This window comes from Prosopis cineraria, unplaced genomic scaffold, assembly GCF_029017545.1.
Source record: "Prosopis cineraria cultivar Desert tree isolate PC_DT_omini unplaced genomic scaffold, ASM2901754v1 PC6, whole genome shotgun sequence".
NCBI classification, from domain to species: domain Eukaryota; kingdom Viridiplantae; phylum Streptophyta; class Magnoliopsida; order Fabales; family Fabaceae; genus Prosopis; species Prosopis cineraria.
This window is the reverse complement of record NW_026555337.1, coordinates 558,214-572,240: the sequence shown is the minus strand read 5'-3', so window position 1 is coordinate 572,240 and position 14,027 is coordinate 558,214. Positions and strand designations below refer to the sequence as shown.

At 35.2% G+C, this 14,027-nt stretch overlaps 2 protein-coding genes across 4 annotated transcripts; both read right to left on the bottom strand.

Annotated features, from left to right (window-relative positions):
* Nucleotides 1-824: 824 nt before the first annotated feature.
* Nucleotides 825-6,952, bottom strand: LOC129313471 (uncharacterized). 2 transcript variants are annotated; one of them, XM_054956618.1, is made up of 8 exons: nt 6,938-6,952; nt 5,252-5,414; nt 3,653-3,872; nt 2,006-2,612; nt 1,805-1,894; nt 1,657-1,730; nt 1,086-1,182; nt 825-1,000 (listed from the first exon to the last, which is right to left on the bottom strand). In XM_054956618.1, exons 4-8 carry the CDS (start codon nt 2,009-2,011, stop codon nt 962-964), a joined length of 306 nt encoding a protein of 101 aa, XP_054812593.1. In that variant the 5' UTR covers nt 2,012-2,612; nt 3,653-3,872; nt 5,252-5,414; nt 6,938-6,952; the 3' UTR covers nt 825-961. The 2 variants fall into 2 exon arrangements, 1 of the variants encoding a protein (XP_054812593.1); XR_008593953.1 differs by lacking the exons at nt 3,653-3,872; nt 5,252-5,414; nt 6,938-6,952 and having other exon boundaries at nt 1,446-1,894; nt 2,006-2,587.
* A 688-nt stretch (nt 6,953-7,640) lies between these two features.
* Nucleotides 7,641-13,556, bottom strand: LOC129313470 (probable hydroxyacylglutathione hydrolase 2, chloroplastic). 2 transcript variants are annotated; one of them, XM_054956616.1, is made up of 8 exons: nt 13,370-13,556; nt 12,468-12,650; nt 12,129-12,332; nt 11,344-11,467; nt 9,760-9,860; nt 9,000-9,074; nt 8,812-8,910; nt 7,641-8,070 (listed from the first exon to the last, which is right to left on the bottom strand). In XM_054956616.1, the coding sequence occupies exons 1-8, from the start codon at nt 13,427-13,429 to the stop codon at nt 7,924-7,926; spliced, it is 993 nt and encodes a 330-aa protein (XP_054812591.1). In that variant the 5' UTR covers nt 13,430-13,556; the 3' UTR covers nt 7,641-7,923. The 2 variants fall into 2 exon arrangements, with proteins under 2 accessions (XP_054812591.1, XP_054812592.1); XM_054956617.1 differs by lacking the exon at nt 13,370-13,556 and adding an exon at nt 12,808-13,345.
* Nucleotides 13,557-14,027: the final 471 nt, after the last annotated feature.

The window sequence follows — 14,027 nt, the reverse complement described above, 5'->3', positions numbered from 1 at the left end:
AATGGAAACCAATAACGTTGATTGGCAATTTCATATTCAAAGCAAGAAAAATTCCTACCATAAGTTGTGAAATGAATAACTCCACTTGGGTGTCATTGTTTATCAGAAGATACCTGTCAGAAATCGGGATTCGATAACCTTACCTGAGAATTTCCTGAGTTAGAAAAGTAGCTAACGTATAATGTGAAATGTCTTAACGTGACTTGGGAACTCTTTTTTTGTGTAAGTCTTGCCACATATTGGGTTCCAAAAACCTCAGTTGGAAATTCCCTAACCTATCTTGGAAGCATAACTAACGTATGTTGTGAACATTCCTAAAGTGACTTAGGAATTCATTGTTAAAAGATAAGTACTGCCACAAGTTGGGTTCTAACAAAGTCACTTGGGAATGACCTAACCTAACTTGGGAAAAAGGTGAACGCATGTTTTGAAAGAGTCTAATGTGACTTAGGAATTAACTACGTAAGGATAAGTCATTTGACACAAGTTTTGTTCCAGCAACCTCACATGAGAATTTGGTAAGTTCCAATAAAGTTCTTGCGAATATCCTAACTTAACTTGAAAAAAAGCTGAATGTATGTTTTGAAAGAGCCTAACGTGAATTGGGAATTCATTATATAAGGATAAGCTGCTAGGCATAATTTGTGTTCTACCAACCTCACTTGAAAATTCCGTAACATATATTGCGAAAAACCGAACGTCAATTTTAAAAGTAATGTGAGTCAATGAAAATCAATAACGGTTTGTCAAATTTCTTAAACATGTAGTCAAAGATTTTTTTAAAATTAATTGTTGTATCATATACAAGAAGCCATGGAAAAAAACTTAATTATATAAAGGTTTAATTTACATATCACAAATGTCTACACTATAATTTCAATCTTTTAGATCGTGCATGCCAAGCCTTCGAAATGGACGTCATGACTTGAGAGCCCACTCTGTTATGTGGATGAGTCACCAATCAATACAATACCTCACTCCTCATTTTATTCAATTGTTCCTACACAATTAGATAAAGTCAGCTCATAAGATAGAAAACTGTCGCACATAATAAATTATATCTTAATTTTAACATTTGTTCCTACCATTGTTAGAGGAGGTATAGTAAGGCCGCCCCATTCCTCTCGTGCAGTATTATTCCACTGTCTAAGGCAAAAGATGACATACATTCCACAATCAGATCTACAAAAAATATAAAATTTGTTAGCACATAGTTGGGAAATATACACTTAATTATATGTATACAATTTCAGCTTTTTTACTCATGTCGTCGATTGTTATTCCATAGGCACCACTTTCAACTCTAAGTCATAATTATCATCAACAAGTTTAGGTTTTAGTTTTATTAATATTTCTACAAACCTGCTTTTCTGAGAATAAGAACAAAGTGAATGAGAAGCTTTCACCAAGAAATTTCATATATCATTATATGGGAAAAGGCATACCATAAAATATGTCATTTTTTCCTTCTCTTTCAGCAACATCGCTTCCTTCACTTTCTTTATATTCTTCTTTTTCTTCTTTGATTCTTTACCAGATGGTAGCATCGAGTCCAGTAAATATATTGTGGCTGTTTTCGGCTCCACAACATAGCAAAACCAGTGCAATGCAAACACTATAGGGAAAAAAATAAAATCACAATCTCCTATGTTATACCCGATGGTAATTGGCATAAAGTCCTTCAAATGGCTATCCAAGTCCCATCTTTTTTGTTGGTGGATTATGGTTCTCTGAAATAAAAAAATGTAACACTTGTGACTTGTAAGCACCTAATAAAACAAAGGAATTAAACCGTAAGACAAACCGTGAAATCTGGATCAAAAATGTGCCGCCGCATAAGTTGATCCTTTTCTTTTTGCTCATTGACCAAAAGTCTTCCAATTAATGTAACAACCTACATGACAAAATTACAGTTACATTAAAATTTTACTATAACTTGATCTATTTTAACTACCATACGTGCTCACCGAACTACTGATCCATTCTCTAGGACCTAGACACTTACATTCATATCTTGTCAGATAATACTGCTCAATCTCTACAATTTTCCTGTTATAGAAAACAAAATTATATCAACCAATCGATTATGAATATATGAACTAGTAAGGTTGAATATCATACTCATGTCCCTCATTGGGTGGAATAGACTTTATACAGTATTGGTAAACTTCTTTCTCTGTATATTATCCTCTTTCTTCATGTCCTCCTTTTTCCTTCCCTCTATCATCCAAAAAAGGTGAATGAATAGTGCTGACTATTTGTCGTTATGACCGTCTTAGTGTCATTTCACCTTTAGAATCTTTTTTTCTAATTGGCTTTTCTACTTCTTCATGTGCACCCGATTTTCCCTCCTTTTCATTTTCATCTCCTTCTACTTATCCTTCCTCTTCCTCCTTCTCATCTTCTCTAAATTCTCCCTCCTCTTCATTTTCATCTCCTGTCTCTTCTCCTTCCTCTTCTTTGTCATCATGTTTCAACTCTTTCTCCTCTTCCTCTTCACCATCATGCTGTTGAACAACTTCCTTTCCTCTTCTTTTATCTTGGAGCTTAAGGAGTCTTTATGCAATTCCACGTGTAAAGGTCACAATATCTCTGTATACCTTTTTTATGTCCTGCACCATATAAAATATCATATATTTAAAATTATATAAAAAATAACTTTGCTAATTAACAATCATCATTTTGCCCTTATTGGATCATAAAATGAAGTCATTTCTGGAAGCTTTACTGAGAAGCTGTCATGTCCTCAAGAAGGGTGATACAAAATGCCATGATCACTTGCCTTCTCAAGTTGAACTCGTGCTGTCACTCTCTCCTCTGTCTAATGTTCCAGAGCATCTTCTTGCAATGACACCTCAATTGGCTTCAATGGAAACATTTAAAAGTAGAAAATTTGCATATTTACATCTATATCATATAACCCACAGAATTTTACAAAATAATTAACTTATAACAAATTATATCTGAATTTATCCACATACCGCAAGAAGAAATAAGCATCCTTTAATAGTTTTTTTGTGTCCATCCTTCTTCTCTCATGCTTTATATTCGGCTATCTCCTTTTCAAGCTCAGATAGTATAAAGGATGGCCAATCATAATGTACAGTTCCCAAATTTAATCCAGACATGACCTTCAATAGTTTATCACTTATTTTGGAACTCGAACTTGAACAAAGAAAATTTCCTAAGTAATAGAGAATGAAGAGAAACTCAAATTTATCATTTTCTTTCCCCAAGAGTATCCTGTCCTTTATTACATTATAGGATACTTTTTAAACTCCTTGTTTAACGACTTTAATTTATTCTTATCTCCATTCATATCAACCATGTCCCCATCATTAGGCAAGCCAAGTGAGGCATGAACCACTTTGCCATTGATGACTTTCCTTTGACCTCTAATGAAAAGGGATGATGTAGGAGGATCAAATACCTTCATCACTTCATCGCACAAATCTCTAAGCAACTTGTAACATTTAATATTTAAAAGCTTACCAAATCCTATTCTATTAACCCTATCCCTCAAAGATTTATGCTTTTTGATATAATCAAAAACTTTCTTCATCTTTGACGGAGAACACTTTGTAGAAAAACAAGTCAGCACCATTACTTGAATTCATCACATTTTTCATGCTTCAGGTCAAAAACAACGTACCTCGTAAGCTTTTACACCATCATTTTCCTCCTTAACCAAACGCTTATAGTGATTTTGTTCTTCTAATGACAACTTTCTCCATGCTACAACTGCTTCTGCGTTGAGTTTTTTCAAATCATTCCCTTGGGTTGTATAGTTGCCACGATACGCCTCTTTAAACTTGCTTAAGCCAAAACAACTTTTTTGCCTTAAAGGATTTCCTTTTGTTTTAACCATTGTCCTGCACACAAATAATGGGGGTTAAAAACAAACTACTATTGAATATATCTAACGTTACTAATGGATACACATAATAGCACTATTGAATTCACCAAACATCAAATCTTAGTTTTCTCCACAGAATTTCTTTGTACAAAAGATATAAATGTCTTGCCTCTTATGAAAAATCTTGATTTGTAGTTCAATCTATACTATACAGACTCTAATCAATTTATGTTGCTTAAGAGCAACAACCAAGCATCGCAATTATGCACCATGTACTAAATTCTTCAAAAGTTAGCCGTTATATTGAAAATTAAAAATGATTAGAAACAAGATATTTTAAGTTTATATAAGTTCAAGACAAATAGTTATAAGGGGAGAATGTAAACACTAACCCACCCCCACACACACACCAACACATGAAAAGGGTGGAACCTTGGGCTGCTTACAAAGGGAAGGATAAGACGTTAATTAGCCTTGAGGCTGTAGAGCCACTAAATCCTAATGAATTGAGATTGCTTGATTTGGCAGAGAAAGAGAAAGTGTTTAACATTGGTAAGAACAGCAAGAATGAAACTAAAACTGATACACAAAGCATTGCAAGAACCGATCTTCATAAAGAAGGACCAACAGTGATTTTTGGTGTTTCTAAACTCGAGAAGAGAAGGAAATTTATGGAAGTTAGCAAATATAATGTTGCAGATAAGAGTGACAAGGTTAACAATGGAAACGATTCAATTAGACTTATGAATTTCTTGATGCCTCAAGGTCCAGCTTTTCAAGGATGCAAAAATAGTACCAAGAATGATACAAAGCAGACACGAGGAGCCAATTCAAAAATGGAAGTAAAGATAGAAGGACATATTTCATAAAGATAGAAGTCCAGAGACCAATTTCTCAGTTTTAGAAGTTCATAGGCCAATTTACAGGTGAAAGAAAGTAAAAGAAGGCGTTGCATTTTCCCTTATCATATTATACATATTAAAACATCACTAAACATTCCAAAATAAGCATCTCCTGCCTCAGGTCGTACACATTAGCAAGAAAAATATCAATGACAAACATTCATAAACATTAAGCCTTTTACACGAGAAGCATTTTGTTTCAAAGGAAAACATTAAATTCCAACAAATGCCAACCATTAAAATTGAGCCAATGCTATTTACACGAGAAGCATTCCGTTTCAAAGGAACTCAAAATTTTGAACTGGGAACATGAGCAAGTTCTATTTTTCATTTCAATTTTCAGGCCGAAAAATAACTAATTTCTACTAGAAACAAAGAATCTGACAGCGACAGTCCGAGCGAGTTTGAGACTACAAACTTTTTATACTGACATTTCTCACAGGTAAACCACAACATACTACAAGTTTGAGACTTCATAAATGAAAATCCTTACCTTTGCAATTGGGCGAAGTATAGAAGAGCTCAAATCCGAGCAATGGCAGTCGAAGCTTCCACAGAGAGTGTGATGGAACAACACAGACGGTGCAACAGAAATGACCAATGCTGGAGAAGACCTCTCACTGACGATTGCACAATCCTACAGCTTCTATGGAGAACTTCATGAATGACAATGAACACCAGTGAGCCAAGACGAGAAACCACCCGACCGCGACAAGAAAACAAAGCAAGTAGGGCTCTGGTCTGTGCGGTTATTTGCTTCTTTCCCTCAGGGACAGTTTCGAAAATTTATTTTATTTTTTAATCCTAAATAAAGACCATGGTCCTTAATTAGCATTTCTATATTTTAAGGTCCCCACTTGGGATTAATGCCCTTAACTGGTCCTCAATCGTCATTCTCCCTTAATTTAATGTTAAGAATTCTTAAGAATTTTAATAGGAGTTCGACCAAACAATGGAGGGTCAGGGTGAAGAATGCAGCAGATGACGTGTGGCCCAGGGTTATGTGACCCAACCATGGGTCCAAAAGGACCAAAACAATTAAACAACATGCACGAACCCTGACGAACGGAGAGCTTGTAACATTTCAGAATTGATTTTGGAAACGTTGTCCGGCACTGGCAATCTCGTATCACTGTCGTGTATATTTTTTAGAACCCACTGGTTATGGTTAAAAGATGGTTTTGATCAACGTAATATAAGAATAACTATTTTTAAAAAAGTTACAAAAATCACTTCTAACATATTTTCATACTGATGTTTTAAAATTCGAATTGAATATCAAACCAAAAAGAGCAAAAGGTCATGATTTTCATGTTTCAATAGGTTAGACAGACAGTTGAACCGATAATATAAAAATTGAATAAAAATAATGTTCATACACTTAAATATATAAATAAAGCATTGATTTGTCTATAGTACTTAGGATCTCGACACCAAAGGCTAAACGCCTGGACCGCTAGAGTTGGAGGTAGAGACATGTTGGTACAAACTCGTGATCTCAAAACAAAACACTGGAGTTAAAGGCATGTCATCATATCATGATTCACAAACTTTTAATTTCAATACTAGAGACTAAATCACTAGAGCTGAACGCAAAGGCTAGAGGAGAGATTAGAGATTGAGCTTGAGTCATAAAAGAGAGATTAGACATTACAGAAGAGAAGACATAAAAGAACTAAAGATTGAAGAAAAAAAAATCATGAATCCAAGTGACTTAGTCTTGATTTTTTTTTGGACCGGGTTGATCTATTTTAATTTTCAATTCAAATCTAATTCTCTTAAACCAATCGAGTCAACCCAGTCCAAATGTTAAATTAGTTTAATTGGTTGGACCAAATTATTTTAATTAACCAGTGGCGGTTGGACCAAACCGTTCTAATCAATGGGTGGCGTTTGGATCAAACTAATTTGGCCCGGGTTTCAAAATATTATTTCAAACATTCGTGGCTGGCTTATCAAATGATAACTGCTCATCCTATCAAACATCACACGCATCCATATATAACAAGTATAATCATCATGGATCTGCTTTCTAGTGTCAAGGCATCAGCCACTTCTGGTTTTCTCCCACCATACATGTCAGCCTTACGTGGATGCTCTTGTCAATATATACTTATAAGATTATTAGCACTTGTGCTTCATGTAAAATCATTGGTTCTGGCTGCCTTATAACATGCACCTAAACGGGTCTCACGATGGGAGCAGAGAGGCGAATCAACCAGCGGACCCAAGTGGAACCAAAGGCCTCCTCTATTAGAGGAGCAGTGAGGAAAGATGATAGACTTCGCCACGGGGGCTTAAGTTCTGAAGTCGCAAGAAAAATTCCAACTACATAACAATGTCCCTCCAGGTACAATCCCTTTGCTTTGCTGTAGAATGGCACTGTTTTGCGCCACTAAACTATTCCTTTATTTTCAGCCTTCACTTTTCTCCTCCATTGTCACGTGCCTATAAACCCACCCTCCAAGTAGACCTGCTTTTACACACGAGTCCACCCATATTGTCTCCTCTGAAAACTTCAATAAATTCTCATCCGACTTTCTTTATAAATAATTTCGATGAACTTTATTAATATTAATGTAAAAAAATATAAAAAATAAATATGTAAAATTTTAAATATACACATATATAATAAATTTAAAAAATAATGTCATATTACTTTTTTTTATGAAGAATAATTTTGAAAATAATTTTTAAATATTACTCAAAAAGCCATACCATAACTTATAGATAAAACTAAATAAACTTTTTTAAAATGTGAATTATACATGAAAGCGGAAGAAGTATTTAATACTTTTATATAAAAAAATTAAGCAGTTATTTAACCAGCTATTTTTCAACATTTTTCGGTTTTTTATTATCGTACCACCCTAGGTGACGAATAGAAAGACAACATTCTATCCCACCATATATGAATAATATAGCGACATATACAGATCATTCTTGAGCATTTCAGCCAGTAAATCATTCTGAAGCCCACCATGCCAACAGACCCAAATCTAATCTGGCGCTATCACTCTCATTTGGACTCAAATGAAGCATCCACAAAATTTCTACAAAGACATAGCATCAAGGAACAATTATTCGAGATAGATTCATTATCCTAATCTATACAGAATAAGCATATATAGAATTAGAATTTTATAATTTCAAACTGAAAAAGGCCTAAAAATTATCTTTTGCTTGGCGGATGACACCTAAGGCGTGTGCATCATCTGCTGCGGCTGCAATGTTTAAAGACCGCCGAATTTCTGCGCTCATTGTACGAAGGAATGGATTGCAAGCCTTTTCCGTCCTCAGGGTGGTTGGAATCTGGTAAACAATTATTCATTAATTTTTTTCTTCAGCAAAAAAATAAACCAAATATGCGGAAACCATAAAGATAGCCGCAAGCATGCAAGACAAAATAATGGGGTTGCAACATATCAATAAAGAACTTTAATGTACCCTCTTTACTTTCCTGATTATCTACGAATTGGAGACAGGAAAAACCTAAAAAGACCTTGAACCAACTGATCCAAAGGGGCTCCGCTAAACCCAAGAACATGAATGGATCCTACTGCATTCTATCAGCAATTCTGCACTAAGCACGGTGACGGTTTAACTAACACTTTTAAGCTCCAAAAGCTCCAGGAAGCAGAATATCAAGTTTCAAGTATGGCCAGCTTTTATTTCTTTTGTCTAGACGTATAACGAAGTCAGCTTTTCATCAGATCAACTTTGTACACCCAAAAAAAAAAAAAAAAAACTGATAAATTTTCTATTCAAGGCACATTACAGTTAGTTCTCCCTCAAAACTAAGTTTCAGTGAAGGCCGAAGGAAGGATAATTCAGGATTTCCTGTCAAAATATTACAGTGTTGAACAAAATTACCGTGGGTTAACCAATGATTGATTTCACCTGTCTTGTTCATTGTCCCTTAACTATAAGCCTTATTACCAGCAATGTAAATAAGTAAATTTATTAATTATCCAAAGAGAAAAAGGGGAAACCAGAAGGGAAGAGTAAGGAAAGGACGCCTCAACGTTAGAGAAGCAAAGCTCTAAAAATTACCGTGGGCAAGCCCTTATTCCGAAGATGGGCTACATGGGCTGCATAGGAATGAAGTTCTTTGTTTGATGGCTCTACAGATAGTGCAAACTTTGAATTGCTCTGTGAAAGTTCAAAGGGTCAAGTTCATAATGCTTGAGACTGAAGAGTTAAACAGGGAAAATTGAGCGTGTATAATTAAAGTAACTAACCAACGTGTATTCATGACCGCAGTATATACTTGTATCGTCTGGCAATGACATGATCTTTCTTAGAGAAGCGAGCATCTGTGGCATAGATAATGAAAATCAAAATCCTCCACGATTAAAAATGAAAATCAACATTACAAGATTATTAGTCACCTGACTTTGACACAACAAAAAAGCCAAAACTTCTGTTTATATAACCATACAAACTTGACAAGGCAACAACATATGCAACAATGCATGTTAAATTTTCAACTCATACATACTCAAAAACACGTGTTCAACATTGAAAATATGAAAGATGTTAGTACAATTACTCCAAAAATAATAACAATAACATGATAACTCCTGAAAATCACATAACAGATTATTTATGGGTTCATTGCGTATGTTACAGGCTCAGTTTCTATATCAACAACTTAAGAACAGCAAACGTAAGGATAACAGAAAAGCAGCCCTAATCTCATATTAATTAAAACCTTAAACAATCACTTCAACATACTTTATACATATTTTTAATTTTAATAGAAAATTCAGAATTATTGTGTTAACGTTCTGATCACAATATAATAAAGTCCTTACTCTGCCATTTACATAACTATAATTCAAGTAATTAAGTCCTTAGCAGGCATGCCTAAGGACTTTTGGCCTGGGGGTAAAAGAGCAAAAATATGCAATAAAGACGTCCAAAAATAAAGCCACTTAAATATTAAGATATATTTCTCAAACATCAAAATATGAAAAAATAAATGCAATTCACATCAACCTGCTCAGGGGTTCCTTCAAAGAGCTTGCCGCATGATAAGCTGAACAAAGTGTCCCCAGTAAAAATTGCTCCAGATCCAGGAAAATAGAAGCTTATGTGACCTGCATTCAGCATAGACATGTGACAAATTTACAAAATGGGGATCAAGGCATTGAAGGAACAAAATCATATAAAGAAAATGACATTCAGGCATGCAGAAGAAATAGCCTAACTTTAAGTAATAAATCAGACACCTTCATTAGAAGGCCCCACCCAAACCATAGTACAATAAACACTAGAGTGAAGTCCAGCCAATTCAAAGGAAGCTAATATTTGAGATTTGGTGAGGCTAAATGATTTAAGAAATTGTTTGATTATGAAGAACTTATGTGTCTTGAAACACTAACAAGGATAGGGTCAATAAAATAGCAGAGAAAACTAAGTTTAGAGCCATTAGAAAAGCTATGGTTGCATGGGGTCAAAAAGTAACTGAATATCAGGAACTTTGTTTTAAATAGCTATGGTTGCATTGCTCATCAGAAATCAGAATCATTATTACATCTTTGCAATACAACAACAACAACAACAACAAGCCTTTATCCCACTAGGTGGGGTCGGCTACATGGATTGCAAGACGCCATTGTGCTCTATCATTTATTAAGCTTTTAGAAATATTATTAATTAAGAGATCACGTTCAACAACTTCCAAGAGTGTTCTCTTAGGCCTTCCTCTACCTCTCTTAATCGGACTCAAAGTTATATGTTCCACTCTTCTCACTGGTGCCTCCCTTGGTCTTCTTTGTACATGCCCAAACCATCTCAACCGATTTTCTACCATTTTTTCCTCAATAGGTGCCACCCTCACTTTTTCACGTATGTGCTCATTTCGAATTTTATCTTTACGTGTATGTCCGCACATCCATCGTAACATTCTCATCTCTGCTACTCCAACTTTATGCTCTTGCTGTCCCGTTAGAGCCCAGCATTCACTACTATATAACATTGCCGGTCTGATAGCAGTACGATAAAACTTTCCTTTAAGTTTATTAGGCACCTTACGGTCACAAATAACTCCTTTAGCTTTTCTCCAATTAAACCACCCAGCTTGAATTCTATGTGAAATATCTCCACTGATTTCGCCATCATTTTGAATAATGGCTCTCAAATATCTAAACTTTTCCACTTGAGGTATAATTTGATCTCCCAATTTCACTTCCAAATTATTTTCGAATAGTCCTTTACCAAATTTACAATATAAATATTCCGTCTTACTTCTACTCAGACGAAAACCTTTCGACTCCAATGTCCTCCTTATTACATCTTTGCAATATACAGCATTTTTACTAAATTACATTGATAGTCAGTAAACTCAAGGTCAATTACAGAACATCATATTGATAGAAGAGATGTACTAGATATCATTGAATTATAACTGACAAGAAAATACTTGAAGACTACATGATGCCACTTGAGTCCAAAATGCCATACACTAAAAAAGCCAGAGAAGCACCAATTGAGCTGGTTTTCATCATTTGATCCTGAATTACAACTAACATAGATCAACCTTAAGGAGATATGCTAATACAATTAGGCAATGAATGTGACCTTGGGTATGACCAGGTGTCTCCATTATAAGCACCTCATGGCCTGCAAACATCCACTTATCTCCACCATTCAAATAAATATCAATACCAGGAATCCTTTCCCTGTCTACCCCTGCACCAATCACCTAAAATGCAACAAGGAAAGAATATGCATAAAGAAGTAAGGAAAAAAAATACTCATAGAACTGTTTCAACAAATCTTAAGTTTGGCTTAAATAGACATAATACAGAAAATGTAAACTCAAACCCAATCACATCTTACAATATAAAAATAACACTAACAACAGAATTCAGCAATTCCAATGCTTAATCAGTCATAAAAGCTTCTACCATGTGAGTGACTGGTCCAGCCAAATTTACAACAATGCACTTTTATAAAATTATGATCATTATTTATTAAGTGGGCATAAATGTTTAAATGCATGGTGGTATAGAGCTGGGCAAGGTAGAGGCAACCCCCACCATGGAGGGGATAAGAAGGAAAGAAGAAGGTTGGGGAGGGGAAGGTGAGAAAGGAAAACACTCCATAACACAAAAGCAGAAGTGAGACAAACAGAGCAATGCAAAATCCTCACTTCAAATATGTTCTTTGCATGGGAAAATGGACTTCAAACGCAAACCAACAATATTTTTAGATGATGTTTATCTGACAGTGAAACATTCAAAAATTAATTAAAATTAAAAGCAAATAAAGCTTTGCAACAATATGAAAGCACCATCAAAAATTTAAAAATTAATTAAAATTAAAAACGGATAAAGGTTCGCAACAATATAAAAACACCATACCTTTGCTCCATACCTTGCTTTCAACTCTACATTCCCACCAGTGTGGTCATGATGATGGTGAGTGTTCAGTATGTATGTCAAATTACGATTTTTCTTGCTCAAAGCATCAATAACAGGCACAGCTTCCGAAGGATCAACAACACCCACTGTCCCTGTATCTTCATCATGTAAGAGATATGCATAATTGTCCCGGAGGCACGGCACCTGAAAATTATATTTGAAAATAATGGTGAGATAAGACCGCACATGTTATGTTAACTCTTTCAGCAAATTGATTCAGAAATCTTTAGGCTCTGATAATAGAATTCTTGACAACCTAAATAAGGGAGAACCGCTCACCAATTCAATTTGCAATGTGGAAGACATGGTCACTACACTGCAGAATCGATTAACTCTCAGTGATCGACTAGCTCCACGTAATGTCTTCAATGGTGTAGAAAAGAGTCGCATAAAACCATATAGAAGACTTTTTCTGAAGCAAAGTTGCCTCACATCCGGCCACACGCAAAACCCACTTCGCACCTATGAGACAGAGATACTAAAATCCCATTACCGTGAAACGAAGTAAATAACGACCTCACAACGCAGAATAAAGGATCAACAGGCTCTTGCTATGTTACAACATAGAAAGTTATGGACATCGAATTTAAAAAAATATACTAATTAGTTCACGGGCAACCTCTGTTACAACTGCAATGTCCACGTTTCACCATACGCGAGGATAGATTTTGAAAAAAAAAAAAAAACAAAAGAAAAGAAGCAGGGTAAAGTTATCGAATGAAGATATGAAAAACACAGGTCATCACATAAGTCTCGAGCAAAACAGCCAGTCCAATTCTTCTAAGAGTAACGAGGAGGGAGAGGGAATATAAAAATATCTTTCCATGATTATAGGCACAGAAGGAAAACAACACCCAACAATGCGAGAGAAAAAATTAAAGACAGTGATGGGATGTACGATGCAAGATATGTACAAGTAGGACAGAGGAGAAAATGGAAGGAGGGGGGGAATTAAAAATGCAGATACGTATGGAAGTAAGGCATCCAGTGCTAGGATCGAGGAAAACATCCATTTTCTGCTCTAGTTCGCCCCCAAGTTGAAGGGAAATCAGCACAACCAAGAAATCGAAGAGGGCAATCGAATTTTGGGAAATACTTGAATAAATAGAAGAGGAGGCCTAGAGCAAGGGAAGAATTCAGGAAAGAGAAAAAAATAGAAGAGAAAAAAGAGAATGACAAACCCTAGAGCAAGGGAAGGTGGCCATGGCAGACGAGGCCTTAGGAAGGAAGCGGGGCATCATGGCTTGAAGAAAAGCAAAGAGAAATTAAAAAGACGGAACGTGGGATGTGAGTTGGCACCGATGCAGCTGGCAGGCTAGCCACACTACTGTTTTCTTGAAAAGCCTCTTCCCACCGCCTCCCCATCTCCGAGCCATTTGTTTTCTCCCAAATCATACATCCAAATGTGAATAAATCGCTTTCCAAACCAGCACCAATGCAATATTTTAATTTTAATTTAATTTAATGGCATTCGTGTTTAGCACGTGTATCATTATTCATACCACATTGACAAATTTAAAATTTAACGTCATCTTCCATAACAAATAAGATGATAATCATTTTTAGCTTTCAACTATATTAAAGATTATTGCACATTATAAATTCAACTATAATTCCGTTTGGTTACTAAAAAGAAAATAATGAAATTGATTAAAAAATCAAGATAAAAATAAATTAAATCATCTTTCTACTATAGTAAGCATGATGAAACTCATTAATATATGCTATAAACGTTGAAATTATTACACCTTTTAAAAATCTCTTGAATCATGATTTTTAATTCCATGAACCAAATTGCATATCTCTCTTATGAATATGTTCACCTATCCCTTATAATTA

Excerpts from the sequence above, each read along its gene's own strand:
- LOC129313471 (XM_054956618.1), bottom strand. Across the intron at positions 1,731-1,804 it reads TTTTTGATCCAGATTTCACG|AGAACCATAATCCACCAACA; the intron begins GTTTGTCTTACG and ends TTTTTATTTCAG. Across the intron at positions 1,001-1,085 it reads CTATACCTCCTCTAACAATG|GAACAATTGAATAAAATGAG; the intron begins GTAGGAACAAAT and ends CTAATTGTGTAG.
- LOC129313470 (XM_054956616.1), bottom strand. The coding sequence starts at position 13,429 with ATGATGCCCCGCTTCCTTCCTAAGGCCTCGTCTGCCATGGCCACCTTC. Across the intron at positions 12,651-13,369 it reads CCACCTTCCCTTGCTCTAGG|GTGCGAAGTGGGTTTTGCGT; the intron begins GTTTGTCATTCT and ends TCTGTCTCATAG. Across the intron at positions 8,071-8,811 it reads GGAATAAGGGCTTGCCCACG|ATTCCAACCACCCTGAGGAC; the intron begins GTAATTTTTAGA and ends ATTGTTTACCAG.